The following is a 15,637-nucleotide window of genomic DNA, read 5'->3' as shown; positions in this document are numbered from 1 at the left end:
TGGGTGACATCACGAGGGGGCGCCTTGACGGTGGGCATGGTGCCTTTATACAGGGATGGAGCCCAGGGCTCTCTCTTCAGCATGTGAGGACAGAGCAAGGATATGGCCTTCTGCGAAACGAGAAGTTGGCCCACACTGGGCACCAAATCTGCCGGCACCCTGCCCGTGACCAGCCTGTGGAACTGTGAGACAGCATTCTTTAAGCTACCTCGTCTATGGTATTTTTGAGATAGCAGCTTGAAGACAGGCTGTTTGGAGCATGGACAGCAGGGCACAGTGGGGTCAGCTGGGGTTGGGAGATGAGTTACTGTTAAATATTCCACGTAACACAAAGTTAACACTCCAGTCTCCACAAATTCAGGCTGCCAGTCAGATGTAACCTGAGCACTAGACACTCAGCAGACAGCTGCAGGGGGCAGAGCCTCTTTTCTCTCCATCTTTGAGGGCCTAGAACTGGGCCTGGCACTCACCAGGCACTTAGAAATTGAATGATTGAAGAATATGAGTTTTGTTAGTGGCAGTGAGCACTGGAAACCCAGTGTTCTGTACCACTTTAGAAAATGCTCAGTGTGAGCCACGCAGGGCCAAGGACCCCCAAATTCAAACCTAGCCCCTCTTTTCACAACTGACGTCTCTCAGCAGCAATATGTGTTCCTCTCCAAAAAAAGGCCAATGAGGATTTCCTTATTATTAAAGTTTATGGCTTTGTTGATACCAGGTCAGAAGGGTTGATTTACAGGCAACCTTAAGTAGTTAATGAACAATTACTGTGGCTCATCCAAAGGGATCAAGTGTTCCAAATCACAGATCAAGATCAAGTTCTACGTCATTTTTTAGAGGCAGTGCAAGGGATGAGGCTGGAATTTCCACTGCTGGAGTCTCCAGGCCAGTCAATGGTTTGGGGGAAATCACTGGTTTCTGGCAGGCAAGACATTCAGAGTATCCCAGGAAATCCAGGACATGTGGCTGTGCCATAGCAATGCAATGGGCCATAAAGCAAACTAGAAAAACAACTTGGTGAGTATACTCATAGCTGATTCACTTTACTGTACATCTGAAACTAACACAACACTGTAAATCAACTATACTCCAATAAAAATTTTAAAAAGGAGGAGACTTGGTTCTAGCTTTGTGACCCTCAACATGACACCCTGGGCTTCGGTTTCCTCATTGGTTCACTGCAGGCATGGGGAGGACCTTCCAGTTTTTACACTCTTTCATACTCTCACTGACTACTTTAGAAAACCAAAGCTGTTTTTAATTACAGCTTCTGAGAAGCTATCTAAAAATTTTGAGCTTTCCTTATCCATAAGAAAGAAAATAAAATTGGGAGAAGCCATCTTGAGCAGCGGAAAAAAAAAAAATGAACCGTGGATTTAGGCAGTCAGTCTCAACTCTTAGCCCTTTGTGACCTAAAGCAAGTTACTTGACCTCTCTGAGTCTTATTTTCTTGACCTGTAGAATGGGAGATAATAATGTCTGTTGTAAGGATTGCAGAAGGATCTTGCTCATGCCATCTTACAGAAAGTATAAAATAAATACCACTTTCCTTCTTTGTTCCTATTTCACTTTAAGCAAATTATGAAAGAGGAATGTGAATAGGCTGAAATGTCTGTTAAAAAAAAATTTAAAACTTTTAAAAAGAAATTGATGCTTTTGAACTATGGTGTTGGAGAAGACTATGAGAGTCCCTTGGACTGCAAGGAGATCCAACCAGTCCATCCTAAAGGAGATCAGTCCTGGGTGTTCACTGGAAGGACTGATGCTGAAGCTGAAACTCCAATACTTTGGCCACCTCGTGCGAAGAGTTGACTCATTGGAAAAGACCCTGATGCTGGGAGGGATTGGGGGCAAGAGGAGAAGGGGACGACAGAGGATGAGATGGCTGGGTGGCATCACCGACTCGATGGGCATGAGTTTGAGTAGACTCCGGGAGTTGGTGATGGACAGGGAGACCTGGCGTGCTGCGATTCATGGGGTCACAAAGAGTCGGACACGACTGAGCGACTGAACTGAACTGAAAAGAACATCAGAGGCTTTGACCTTGGATAGATATATTTACCTACATTTCTCTCTTCCCACATAAGAGCATCTACCTTTTGAGCAACACTGCCCATCTCTGAGGTTATCGGAGAGGTTCCGAAAGACTGAAGTTAAGAGGCTACAGGGAATAAAGGACACCCACCACAGGAAGCACTGTTCAAAGCAGGAGAAGACGTGACCTGACACATGGTCTCGTTGGGCACATCTCAGACAGGCTTTGCGACATCAGGAGGCCTGAGGAAACAGTCTGGGCCACCAGCCAGAAGGCACAAGAAGTCCCCAGGCTGGGAGACTTAACAGCGTGGTACAGCAAGCTCCCTAACCTCAGGCAGCTCAACAACGCACCTGAGCCCTGGCCCAGAGGCAGTGCGGGGGTAAGAGGCACTGCTCCCAGGAGCAGCTCCAGCTCTAAGATAACCACAGGAACAAAGACCCTCACCACATGGAAAACATTTACAGGTTTCCACAGCGAGCTCAGGGAGGGACCCTGTGAACGTGGGGAAAAGATGCTGCACTGTCCCAGGTCTCAGCCAGCACGCTGCCTGTGTCCCTAGGTCCAAAACAGGGGGCCCCAGCCCAGGCGCTCATGCTCCACAAGCTGGTGTAGACTGAAGTGGGTTTCCTGTACAGAGAACACCCATCATTCAGAACACGGCAACTGATCCATCTGCTCCTCAGGAGGAGAGTGTATTTTAAACCTGGAACAGTCACAATTCTGAGATGTTCCACGTGTTGTCAGCTTTGCCTTCCACAGACATGGGGCCCTAGCTCTTTGACGGGGATTGCTCTGGCTGTGGGGAGTACCCTCCCTATGGGCAGAAATGTGCAGGCAGGCAAGCAAACAGGCTTACAATTTGGACTGTGTCCTGTACACACACACAGCTGGGCAAGCAGAGCTGGGACTGTGGCTGTGGAGAATGTAGGTGAGGGTAACAAGGCTGGACTGTGCCAAAGGATTCTGGAAGTGCCAACCCCAGGAGAGCCAGCAGGCCACTCTGGATCACCTTAAACTCCTGTCCTTGTTTGCAATGCACCACGTTCCCAGATCTAGAGGGTCAATCCGTTCCCAGCTATGGCACCTCACCATCATAGTCAATGCTGCAGGATCTCAGGGAGCGTTCAACTCAAGGTTGAAGCCTCGAGTCAGCACACATCCTCGTGGTGGGGTTCTGGGATCGGGGGTGGGGAGGGGGCTCTCACTCCAGTCCCCAATCCCCTGGAGTGGCTGTACACGGGAGGGAAAGGGGGCATGTGACTTGGGCACCTGACCCCCACTGAGGAAGCCAGGGTCCCTCACACCCGCAGTGGCTGTGTGTCCGAGAGATGGGCAAGGCCACACGTGTGAGAAGGGAGCACAGGCTGGCAGTGGACACAGGACTCTTTCCTGTTCCAGGACAGCAGGGGCCAGGGCCCGAGGCTGGACTCCTTGAGGGCGCAGAGCGGGTTGTGCTGCAGGGCTGGCTCGGCTCTGCCTGCTCCAAGGACTCAGTTCAGCTGTCCTCCATTCTCAGACAAACTGGGACAGGTTGGGGACCTTGATGTTGAGATCGCCGATGTTGATGTTCCGGGGCATCTCTGGCAGGTTGATGTTCTTCACAGCGGACACCGCTCGGGCGGGTGCAGCTGAAAGGCCACCCTGCAGAGATATGAAGGTGGCTGTGTGATAAACTCTCACTGTCATCTGCTTAATGTTTTCACAACAACAACAAAAACAAGCGAAAAGAGAGAGGGAAAATGTCCAAACTGAATACATGTAACACAAGCTTTGACTGTTCCATCCTTATGCCTCAAAGGTGGCCAACACCACTCTTTAGGTCAGTGGGTTCCGCAGTAAAGGGGCCCATACTCTGCACCCCGGATGATATGCTGTGTCTCGTGTAGTTTCCTGGCCCCAGCGCCCACAGTGCCTGGCACACAGGGGCTGCTCAACAGATGCCCGCCAAAATTACCAGCATGGTTTAACCAAGTTGTCTTCAGTATCAGGGTCACTTTTCAGGTCACGGAACAAAAATACAACACTTTCCTCAAGAAACTGAAGACTCTTTTAATAGACGAGTGCAGTCACAGGGACATTCTTAACGGAAAAAGGAATGTCACAGCTTAGGACAACTGCGTGCCAACTAATAATGTGAGATGGAGAAGAGCTGCCTTTGGAAATGTCATGTGGCCACAAGATGGGGGGAAGGCCGCAGGGGAGGTTGGAGCACACACAGACACGGAAGGGCGGGAAACGGCGTGGGGAGGAAAGGTGCCTTCGGTGAGCCCCAGCCCTCCAGCTCGGCCCAGGCATGCAGAGAAGGGGAGAAGTTGGCAAGGACATTCTCAAAACCACTTCCTCCTTCTCGACCACTTTCAGGATCCTGACTCCAATCCCTCCCTTGCGCAGCAAGTCTCCGTTTCCTCTAGTTTCCAAACCCCTGGCCTCTGACTCACTTACTATTCCTGGAAGCTTCCCAGCCTGCATTTCTAAGAGAACTTTAGTTGCCACAATAGCTGCGGTTTGGAAAAGCTTCTTCAGCAGGACTGCCAGTCCTCACAGAAAGAATCCCTAGTTTCGCAAGATGATACACAAAGCGGTGAAGCTCTTTAAGATGCTCAGATAACTACAGAGGTAATCTGTTGTGCTTGCTCTCCTGTTTGTGAAGGTGTGTGCTGGTAACCTCTGCTCCCTGCTAAGGCTGACGAAGGTGATGGAGAGACCTCAGGGGAACAGGGTAGAACGTACTGGGAGCATCTGTATCAGACTCAGCACTATGAGGGGGTGGACTGGGAGGAAGCTATTTTCAAACTCAGCCAAAACTCTACTGTAGCTTTTTATCAGGCTAACTGGAAACCGGCCACTCTGAGGTTTGACAGACACCATGAGAAGTGGCTGCTGGGGGACAGACTCTCAGACACACAAGCTAGGAAACCACACTGGAATCTGAGAAGGTGATTCTGGGTCCCCCAGGGAACATGTGGTTATGAAAGGAGGAATTACAACCTACATATTCCCCCAAGCCAGAAGCTGTCTGCCTTCCTGTGCCACCTGGCTTTCCATTCACACTTTTAGCCTCATTCTCACCTGTTTAATTTTCAAACCAATGAGCGTCAATGGACTCAGGGGAAAAGAGGATGGAGCAGAAAACACTCCTAAGGTTCCACAATAACCCAACTCCACACAGCAGCCATTCCCCCCTCTTCCCAGGTCTGCTCTACCCAGTCAGGGCAAAATTCCAGCAGTGTCTCACCTCGGACTTCTCCAGCCTGTTCTGGGCTTCAATCTGAGCCACGATCTCATTCATGTTTGTTTCCAGGACCATCCCACCCATCACCACCTCCTGAAGGATGTAGTGTACCTGTAGGGGAAGCAGAAGTGAGAAGGGCCAGAGCCCCTTGTAGTCGTGAGGCTTTGGCCCCAGAGGAAGCCCCGTGGGCTCTCCTGCAGCAGCAGAGAGTCCAGACACGACACTGGCACCTGATGCACAATGAGCGCCTCAGCCCCGTGGATCACCCACCTCTCAGGTGAGGCCATGGGGGACTCCCCCCCACTTAAGCGTGTCAAGATACAGACCTCCCCCAGGACCAGTGGCAGGAGGGCCAGGCTACACTCAAGGCAGGATGGTGCTGTATGAAGTCAGACTGTGTGTAAATCTCAGCTCTGCTATTTGTGAGCTGAGTGACCTTGGGCAGATGATCCTTCCAGTGCTTCAGCTTCCTTCCAGGACTGTGATGAGGGCTGAATGAGATAACCTGTATAAAGCACCTGACTGGTGCCTGGCACACACTGGGCTCTAAATAAACAATGATGGCTTTCATTACGAGTATGATCATCATAAATACCGACTGGTATTCAACTAGCCCAGCTATGACAGAACAATTCCTGTCTACACACATTTCCATGTGAAATACATTATCCTCCAGGCTTCATAAGCTAGGTCATAACAGGCCCATCCTCTGGCACCCTCCTCATATGTTCTAGTTAAGCGAGGAAACCAGGTTCAACACGAACACCTCTCTGGTCACAGGGCTCCCATGTGGGCCTTCCACCCAGCTCATAGTTCTCAGACTGCGGTGATGGCCGAGTACTGTGCTGATTCAGCAACTCTACACTACGCATGCAGGAAAGCGTACATGGAGTCCCACGTGGGTCAGGTCAGAAGTGCCTACTGGGATATGTAAGGGTTGGTACGTCACACTGCACATCAAGTTATGTCAACATGGCCTTCAAGGCACTTTAGTCAACTTGGAAAGAGACTACCTTGTATGGTCAACCAAGTGCCAAATCAGTGGGACAGTCCTACAGCAAGTCCAAGAGGGGAGAGAGTGGTGGTCAGAGAGGCCAGAGCTAGCTTCAGTGAGACAGTGAGAGACCTGAAGTTGGGTCTGACACCAGAGAAGCAGGGAGGAAGATTTCAGCTGGTGTATGGTCTGAGGCACACCTGGGTCTGGCTAGAATGTCAGGTTTACACGTGAGAGAGGCTGAGAACAAAGCTGAGGAGGTAGTTTGGGTCTAAGGCAAGGTCTCTCAACCTGCCCTTTGGGGCTGGAGAGTTCCCTGTAGTGGGGGAGCCGCTCCGTGCACTGTGGCAGGTCTAGCAGCACTCCTGGTCTCTGTCCACTAGATTCCAGAGCACCCCTTCAGCTGAGACAACAAAAATGTCTCCAGGTGTGGTCAAATGTCTGCAGGGGCAAGAACTGTCTTCAGTTGAGACCACACTGGTCTAGACTAGACTAGACTACGGAGGATCTGAGGCCAATATACTCCACAGTGTGGAGAGTCTTGCTAGGGAGAGTCAAGAAAAAAGACATTATGTGTGTCTGTGTACTTCTGACCTATGAAGTTTACTGGCCCATCAGTTCTCCACGTTTTTTTCACAGTAAGTGGGTAAATAAACTAACAGCTGCAACTAGAGAACTTCTGACCTCAAGGGAGTATACTAAAGCATACATTCAAATACAAATATGTTTCCCTATACTAATTAAGCCTTATTAACCCACTTTTCTGTCTACACTCACATGAGGTGTTCTTATATTTTACACAATATGAACTATTTCATTATCTCTATGCAAAGGAGATTTAATAGTGAAACTCTCATATATAGATAGTTCATAAAATGTTAAACAAAACTGGTTTTAAAATTAGTCTCCAGGGAACTACACTGTTTACACTTCCCCATCAAGAAATAGGCTTCAGAAAACAGTATGATGTTTCCTTAAAAAATTAAACATAGAATTACCTTATTACTTCTGGGATTATTCTCAAAAGATTCAAAGAGAGATTTGTACACCTATCTTCACAGCAGCATTACTCACAATAGTCAAAAGTAGAAAGGAACCCAACCAATGAGTGAGCAAATAAAATGTGGCATATACATGGCAATGGAATATTATTCAGCATTACAAGAAAATTTTGCAACATGCTACAACATGGATGAGCCTTGAGGACATCATGCTAAATGAAATAAGCCAGACATAAAAGGACAAATGCAGTATGATTCCATTTATATAAGGTACCTAGTGGTTAAAATCACAGAGGCAGAAAGTAGAATGGTGACTGCCAGGAGCTGTGGGGAGGGAATGGGGATGTTCTTCAGTGGGTATGTAGTTTCAGGTTTGCAAGAGAAAGAGCTCTAGAGATGGGCTGCACAAAAATGTGAACTCATTTAACACTACTGAACAGTACATTTAAAAATGAAGATAGTAAGCTTTATGTTATGAGAATGTTACCACAATTAACAAATAGGGGTCTCTATACCAGTACTCCTAGTATTTATTCTTTTTAATGAATCCCTTTTTCATGGGGGGAGTGGTACTTGTTGAGCATCTACTATGTGCTGAACACTTTATATGTAACTTATTTTAACTTTATAACATCCACCTGAGGTAAACTGGTATGTGGAAACTAATACATGCAAAAGTCAGTAAACTGTCCCAACCTCACATATTTAGCAGCTGAACCGAACACTGAATCTAGGTCTGACTCCAGAGCTCATGTTTCCACCATACTTCTTCAAAATCCCAAACTGAGTCTTTTACCCTCTTCATCTAAACAGAGAGGAACACTCTACATGGAATTGTTTCATGACTTGCCTTTGGTGTGTCTAAGATAAAGCAGGAATTCTTCCATGTTTTCTTACCAAGGCCTAGAACAATGCCCAGTGTGGAGTAGGCGTGCTGAATGAATAACAGGCTTTTCATAAATCTGAAGGGAATCCTCCTTGGGCTTTAGTGCTTAGAAGACGGATGACAGTGTGGTGGAGAGGCTTTATGGGGAAGGTGTAGTAAAAGGCCTAACAGAGGATACAGGGGACCAGCGGTTGGTTGATAGAAAACATTAGTCTGATTTGAACACTGCATTGTGAAGTCATAATTTTTAAATGTTATTCAAAAAGGTATTCAAGTGCAAGAAGGAGAAATAAACAAAAATGCAAACTCCATTTTCAACAAACTGAAGATAACCATAATCTCAGGCTCCCAATTAAAAGGCAGAGATACACTTTGCCTACGAAGCTCTGTTTAGTCAAAGTTATGGTTTTTCCAGTAGTCATGTATGGATGTGAGAGTTGGACCATAAAGAAGGCTGAGCACTGAAGAATTGATGCTTTTGAATTGTGGTGCTGGGAAAGACTCTAGAGAGTCCCTTGGACAGCAAGGAGATCCAACCAGTCAATCCTAAAGGAAATCAACCCTGAATGTTCACTGGAAGGACTGATGTTAAAGCTCCAATACTCGGACCACCTGATGTGAAGAGCTGACTCATTGGAAAAGACCCTGATGCTGGGAAAGATTGAAGGCAGGAGGAGAAGGGTATGACAGAGGATGAGATGGTTGGATGGCATCACCAGCTCAATGGACATTAGTCTGAGCCAACTCTGGGAGATAGTAAAGGACAGGGAAGCCTGGAGTGCTGTAGTCCATGGGATTGCAAAGAGTTGGACATGACTGAATGACTGACTAACAGGCCCCCAAATGGGTATAAAAGCTGTCAAAAACAGGGAGCCCAAGCAAGGGCTCCTTTCCTTTTGAAAAGAAAGGATGCTATAGAGAGGACATGGGAGCTGGAGAGCTCAAGAAGACCTGGAAAAACAAGCTTCTTGGAGGTGAAGGACACACCTTCTGTGACCCAATAGTTTCCTGATTTTTGGAAGATAGGCACTTCCTTGGACTGAAGTTGGGGCTAAATGAGAAATCATCCAAATGAGCTCTATTTTGCCTCACAGAGCTGGTCTCTGTGGAGCAGAGAGGGCAGCCTTTGCATGGTAGAAAAATCTCATGGCTGGGTAGAAATAAACATAAAGAAACTCACCTGGAACATGAAATCATGAGAACAACCACAGTCAGCCTGGAACATAGACTTGGTACTTCCCCTAAACAGCATCCTGCAAATAGCTGGTCCCTGAAAAACCCACCTATTTAAAGATGAGTTATAAAAATGAAATCTGCATGGGATCTATATAAAGATACAACCAGAAAAAAATTAGGAAAGAAACAGGAAAACCAAAGGGCAGACTAAGACTACACACCAGAAAAATGCTGTCATAGAGCAGATAAAATGCAACAAAATATTTTACAGAATTGAAAAAAGGAAACTATGAAGCAAGAGCTCAAAGCCAAAGTGTAAGAGCTTATATGGGAGAAACAGGGAGACAAGAAGAGAAGACATAAATGAAAGGAAAAAAACCCACAGAGAAATGAAGAAGAATCTGGAAGGAAGAAAAGGGAGAAGAGACTGCTAAAAACACAGGAAGGAACAAAAAGGAGAGAAATTTTTAAAAAGCAAATAAAATGAAACAGACGCAAAGAAGAGTTAACAGCAATAGGGAGAAAATGAGTTACAGAAGACAGCAAAGGAAATAAAACATATGTAAAATAAAACTGTAACATGGAACAGAAGAGGTATGTAAAGACTCAGCTCATAAAGATGATGTAAAAATGTAATTCAAGATGTTCCCGAAAACGCACATTGTATCCCAGGGAAAAACTGACCCAGAACAGTCAGTGCCAAGACCTTGAAGGTAAGGTTTCTCAATTTCCACAAGCAGGTGAAATGATCAAGTCATTTAAAAGAGGGACACAAGCTTGAAAATTTCCACAGTAAAATTCAATGTTGGCAGAAAAAGGAGGAGTATTTACAAAAATTCCCAAGGAAAGAAAAGGTAACTCAAGAATTTTACACCTAGGTGACTGTCAATTAAGAGTAACAGAATAGAAATTCCTCTGCTTTGAAGAAAACATTTCTGCCAACCAAGAGGTGGCTGGAAAAACCGTGGCAGAAAGACTGGCAGTGAGCATTGAATTTCCTTACTGGTAGGACTAAGACAAATGGGGTTAGAGTGACAAGAGAATGTCAATGCTGTATGCTTTGACAATGCAGAAAAACAACAGCTAGCAGAATTAGGAAGATGGGGGGAAAGAGGGAGGCAGCAGATTAGTAACACTGATTTCTCTACCCCCAATGAAGAGCATTTAAAACCAACAACTCATGTAATAAAGATAGTTATTTGACTATGACTGTGACTTTTCAAAGTCCAAGTTTCTACTACAATCATCTGCTACAGACACTACTCTGAGAGCCACCAAACGTTCGGTGTAGAGCCCACAGGATCTTTTCTACTAGTTAGACATCAATGGGGGCTTCTTCCCTGCTGGCTCAGCAGTAAAGAAGCCATCTACCAAGGCAGTGAACATGGGTTCAATCTCTGGGTTGGGAAGCTCCCGCTGGAGAAGGAAACGGCAACCCACTCCAGTATTCTTGCCTGGGAAATCCCATGGACAGAGGAGCCTGGTGGGCCACAGTCCATGGGGGTCACAAAGAGTCTGACACGACTTGGCAACTAAACAACGTCTATGCAATTTCTCTTGTATAAAATTCACTCATAATGTATCACCTACAATTTCCAGTTTCTCTAAAGGAGAGGGAGGACTTAGATTCCTGAGAAACAGGAAGTATGGAATTTTTCTAGACTTTAGAAGTCCTCCTGCTCTCATCTCCTTTAGTTATCCTGCCCAAACCAAATTCAACTTCATTTCCTCTTTTAAGTAACTTGCCTTTCCAAAGCAAGATAAGTTTTATAGAACAAATCTCTTTTCTCACGTATGGTTTATCTGTATATTATTAATTATGATAACTGACTTAACCACAATACCAATATAACTGGCATCAACCGGTCTGCAGCTATCACAACTGACCTTTGGTAACCACAGTGACTCATGATGAATGAACCGAGGATGAGCCACGGGGGATTAGCTCACCAGCTGCCCAGGTTAACCTGACAAGTTGGTGAAGACCTCCTTTCACTGAATCTGCAGCAAACCATGGAAGGTGGGTGAGCTTTCTTTGAGTGGAGATAGAGGAGCCTTGAGAAAGTTGGAGGTTGCCAAGCATGAGTGTGGGGAGAAGGCAGTGGAGAATCAGCACCAAACTCATGTACCTAAAAAACTAGGTATAACAGATCACAAAGAATGGTTCTGATAAATGACAAGAGCTGACTGATGGACTGAACTTGAGGATGCCAGCAGCAACGTAGGTAAATGTAAGTAAAACCTCAGAAAACACTGAGAGTTAAAGGATCAAACCAACAAAGGGAGGTGGAGGAAGAAGTCCAAAACCTGAATCATGGAGGGGGCACAAGCACAGAAGAAAGCAGAGGTGAAGGTCTTCAAGAGTTTCCTCAAAACGGTCAAAGTAGGAATGACTAAAAGTCAAGAGGTGTATAGCTCTGAAAAGCAATCTAACATGCTATCAAGACTATTTCCCTCCCCCCACCCCACATGTGGACATCTGTCTCCCATTCTTCTTTTCCAGGAAGCTGTCACATCACCCTCCCTCCAGAGGAGATACCTGCTTCTGTAACTGGCCCCGCCGGGCATCCAGTGTGGCCCCCTCTATTCTCTTCTGTCAGCATAAGCTGACTGTTTGAGGCCTTCCCCGTCTCACTCCCCAGAGGCAAGATGAAGGTCCTGACCAGCATGGAGACCTATAAGTTTGTACCTTGGGCTCCCTCAGAAGTTTTCCAGTGACCCAGTTTACTGATAGAGAAAATAAGAAGAATAAATCTGGTGCGTGCTGAGCATTCACTATGCTTAGGTACAGCTTTGGGACTCCTGGAAGGTGTGATTCTTCTGTTCTGAAGGATCTGAATCAGAGGTTCTGTGCCAACAAAGGCTTGGTAAGCAGTTGCACTGTGAAAATGCACAGAAAGGGGAAAAGAGCCCTGGGAGGTATCGAAGGAGAGTTAAATGACTGTCTAACCTGCTGGGACTTCCTGATAGAAAGAAAGCACTTCTCTAATTGGAACAAGGGCTTATGGTGCTGCCGACTCTGCTGAGAACTGCTAATCCTAACCCTCACTACCTTTCACTATTCTTCATGCTGATCTTCTGAAGCAGTTTTGTAAAAATCAGAGATTGCAAAAGGAGCCTTCCAAGATTTGAGGTGATGGAACACCCAAGACTTGGATGAAGTAAATTCAAGAAAGGTAACGACCTCTCCAGGCTGAGGTAATCACCTCTTCTCAGTGATACTGCTGAGTCCAGCATGCATTTTGTCTGAGGCACTCAGCTCAGTGCACTGTCATCTTTTTCACTTGTCTGTTCTCCTTGAAGGGAGTCCTTCAGTTCAGTTCAGTCACTCAGTCGTGTCCCACTCTTTGCGACCCCATGAATCGCAGCACGCCAGGCCTCCCTGTCCATCACCAACTCCCAGAGTTTACTCAAACTCATGTCCATCGATTTGGTGATGCCATCCAACCATCTCATCCTCTGCAGTCCCCTTCTCCTCCTGCCTTCAATCTTTTCCAACATCAGGGTCTTTTCCAATGAGTCGGCTCTTCACATCAGGGGGCCGAAGTATTGGAGCTTCAGCATCAGTCTTTCCAATGAATATTCAGGGTTGATTTCCTTTAAAATTGACTGGTTTGACCTCCTTGAAGGCCAAGGGACTCTCAAGAGTCTTCTCCAACACCACAGTTCAGAAGCATCAATTCTTCAGTGCTCAGCTTTATTTATGGTCCAACTCTCACAACCATATATGACTACTGAAAAAAACCATAGCTGTGACTAGACGGACCTTTGTTGGCAAAGTAATGTCTCTGCTTTTTAATGTGCTGTCTAGGTTAGTCATAGCTTTTCTTCCAAGGAGCAAGTGTCTTTTAATTTCATGGCTGCAGTCACCATCTGCAGTGATCCTGGAGCCCAAGAAAATAAAGTCTGTCACTGTTTCCTCTTTCCATTGTTTCTCCATCTATTTGCCATTAAGTGATGGGACTGGATACCATGATCTTAGTTTTCTGAATGTTGAGCTTTAAGCCAGTTTTTTCACTCTCCTCTTTTACTTTCATCAAGAGGTTCTTTACTTCCTCTTCGCTTTCTGCCATAAGTGTCACAGATATGTCATCTGCATATCTGAGGTTATTGATATTTCTCCCAGCAATCTTGATCCCAGCCTGTGTTTCATCCAGTCTGGTATTTCACATGACGTACTCTGCATGTACGTTAAATAAGAAAGGTGACAATATGTAGCCTTGACATACTCCTTTCCCAATTTGGAATCAGTCTGTTGTTCCATGTCCAGTTCTAACTGTTGCTTCTTGACCTGCATACAGGTTTCTCAGGAGGCAGGTCAGGTGGTCTGGTATTCCCATCTGTAAGAATTTTCCACAGTTTGTTGTGATCCACACAGTCAAAGGCTTTGGCAAAATCAATGAAGCAGAAGTAAATGTTTTTCTGGAACTCTTTTGCTTTTTCTATGATCCAACAGATGTTGGCAATTTGATCTCTGGTTCCTCTGTCTTTTCTAAAACCAGCTTGAACATCTGGAAGTTCACGGTAAAGCTAGTAAAGCATTACTTTACTAGCATGTGAGATGAGTGCAATTGTGTGGTAGTTTGAGCATTCTTTGGCATTGCCTTTCTTTGGGATTGGAATGAAAACTGACCTTTTCCAGTTCTGTGGCCACTGCTGAGTTTTCCAAATCTGCTGGCATGTTGAGTGTAGCACTTTCACAGCATCATCTTTCAGGGTTTGAAATAGCTCAACTGGAATTCCATCACCCCCACTAGCTTTGTTCCTAGTGATGCTTCCTAAGGCCCACTTGACTTCACATTCCAAGATGTCTGGCTCTAGGTGAGTGATCACACCACGGTGATTATCTGGGTCGTGAAGATCTTTTTTGTACAGTTCTTCTGTGTATTCTTGCCACCTCTTCTTAATATCTTCTGCTTCTGCTAGGTCCATATCATTTCTGTCCTTTATTGAGCCCATCTTTGCATGAAATGTTCCCTTGGTATCTCTAATTTTCTTGAAGAGATCTCTACTCTTCCCCATCCTATTGCTTTCCTCTATTTCTTTGCACTGATCACTGAGGAAAGCTTTCTTGTCTCTCCTTGCTATTCTTTGGAACTCTGCATTCAGATGGATATAGCTTTCCATTTTTCCTTTGCCTTTCACTTCTCTTCTTTTCTCAACTATTTGTAAGGCCTCCTCAGACAGCCATTTTGCCTTTTTGCATTTCTTTTCTTGGGGATGGTTTTGATCATCACTTCCTGTACAATGTTACAAACCTCTGTCCATAGTTCTTCAGGCACTGTCTATCGGATCTAATCCCTTGAATCTATTTGTCGTTTCCACTGTATAATCATAAGGGATTTGATTTAGATCATACCTGAATGGTCTAGTGGTTTTCCCTACTTCCTTCAATTTAAGTCTGAATTTTGCAATAAAGAGTTCATGATCTTGAGGGCAGAGTCTATGTCACATTCATCTCTGGGGCCGTACTGCCAAGCGCTGTGGTGGTTACAGCAGTACTTCGCAAATCTGGCTGAATGGATGAAAGAGGCTTATATGGTTCACAAGACCTGATTTTGAGGAGACACAGGCCTTTTGAGTTGGTCTGGCTTCCTACTCTGGCAATGAGAAGCACCCCCTACTGCCTGGACATAGGAGTTAACCTCTACAAGTAAAAGTGGGTTAAAATGAGCTTGCTTGTTTCATGTCAGGATTGATGCAATCTAAGAGGGAAAATAAAAGTGTCACTTCAAGGACAGATGTGCTCCTTGGGGACACAGCTCTGGAACTCCAGGGAATGGAGGCAAGTTATTTTCAACAACCCTATCCAAGAACAGAGGATTCTAGGATATTCAAAAGTTCATCCTTGGTTATGTTTCTCACTGAAGTCAAAAACGTTCTGAATCCAATCCCAGGTGAACAGAAGCCACCACTGTCTATGGCCATTAGCATAACTGATGCCATCTTGGGCCCACACAGTTCCTACTGTCCTGCTGACCCTTGCCAAGAGTGTACTATGTGGTAATCACTTCTCTGCTGTTGGGGATTTGTATGTAATAGATAGTGTTTAATAATCATTAGAACCAGGTATCCTCTATGTTCTGTCAGTCCCCAAACAATGATGAAGACCTTTGCTCACTTATACTTAGCACCCATGAGACTAGTAACCCATTCATTAAGTCTTGATTTAGGAACGCATGACTGTTTCCAAGGGTACACCCCCTTCTTTACTAGGTAAGCTATGAGATTGTCTCAGTGGCCTCTCAGCTGTATGGACTGCAGTTACAAAAGCTTCCGGAACACTGTCTGCCCAACCCCACCCTGTGAG

At 45.6% G+C, this 15,637-nt stretch overlaps 1 protein-coding gene across 2 annotated transcripts in view; it reads right to left on the bottom strand.

The window, feature by feature from the left end:
* Positions 1-2,037: 2,037 nt before the first annotated feature.
* The window catches only part of AP3S2 (adaptor related protein complex 3 subunit sigma 2), a 41,145-nt gene continuing 27,545 nt past the window's right edge, over positions 2,038-15,637 (bottom strand). For both annotated transcript variants that reach the window (XM_070478345.1, XM_020909344.2), the window contains 2 exons: positions 5,274-5,381; positions 2,038-3,679 (listed from right to left, as the gene is read on the bottom strand). In XM_070478345.1, the coding sequence (XP_070334446.1) occupies positions 3,551-3,679; positions 5,274-5,381 (237 nt within the window). In that variant the 3' untranslated portion in view covers positions 2,038-3,550. The remainder of the gene's footprint in view (positions 3,680-5,273; positions 5,382-15,637) is intronic.

The sequence above is a fragment of the Odocoileus virginianus genome, chromosome 16, assembly GCF_023699985.2.
Source record: "Odocoileus virginianus isolate 20LAN1187 ecotype Illinois chromosome 16, Ovbor_1.2, whole genome shotgun sequence".
Taxonomy (NCBI): Eukaryota; Metazoa; Chordata; class Mammalia; order Artiodactyla; family Cervidae; genus Odocoileus; species Odocoileus virginianus.
The sequence above is the reverse complement of the archived record's forward strand: the minus strand, read 5'-3'. Positions and strand labels throughout refer to the sequence as shown.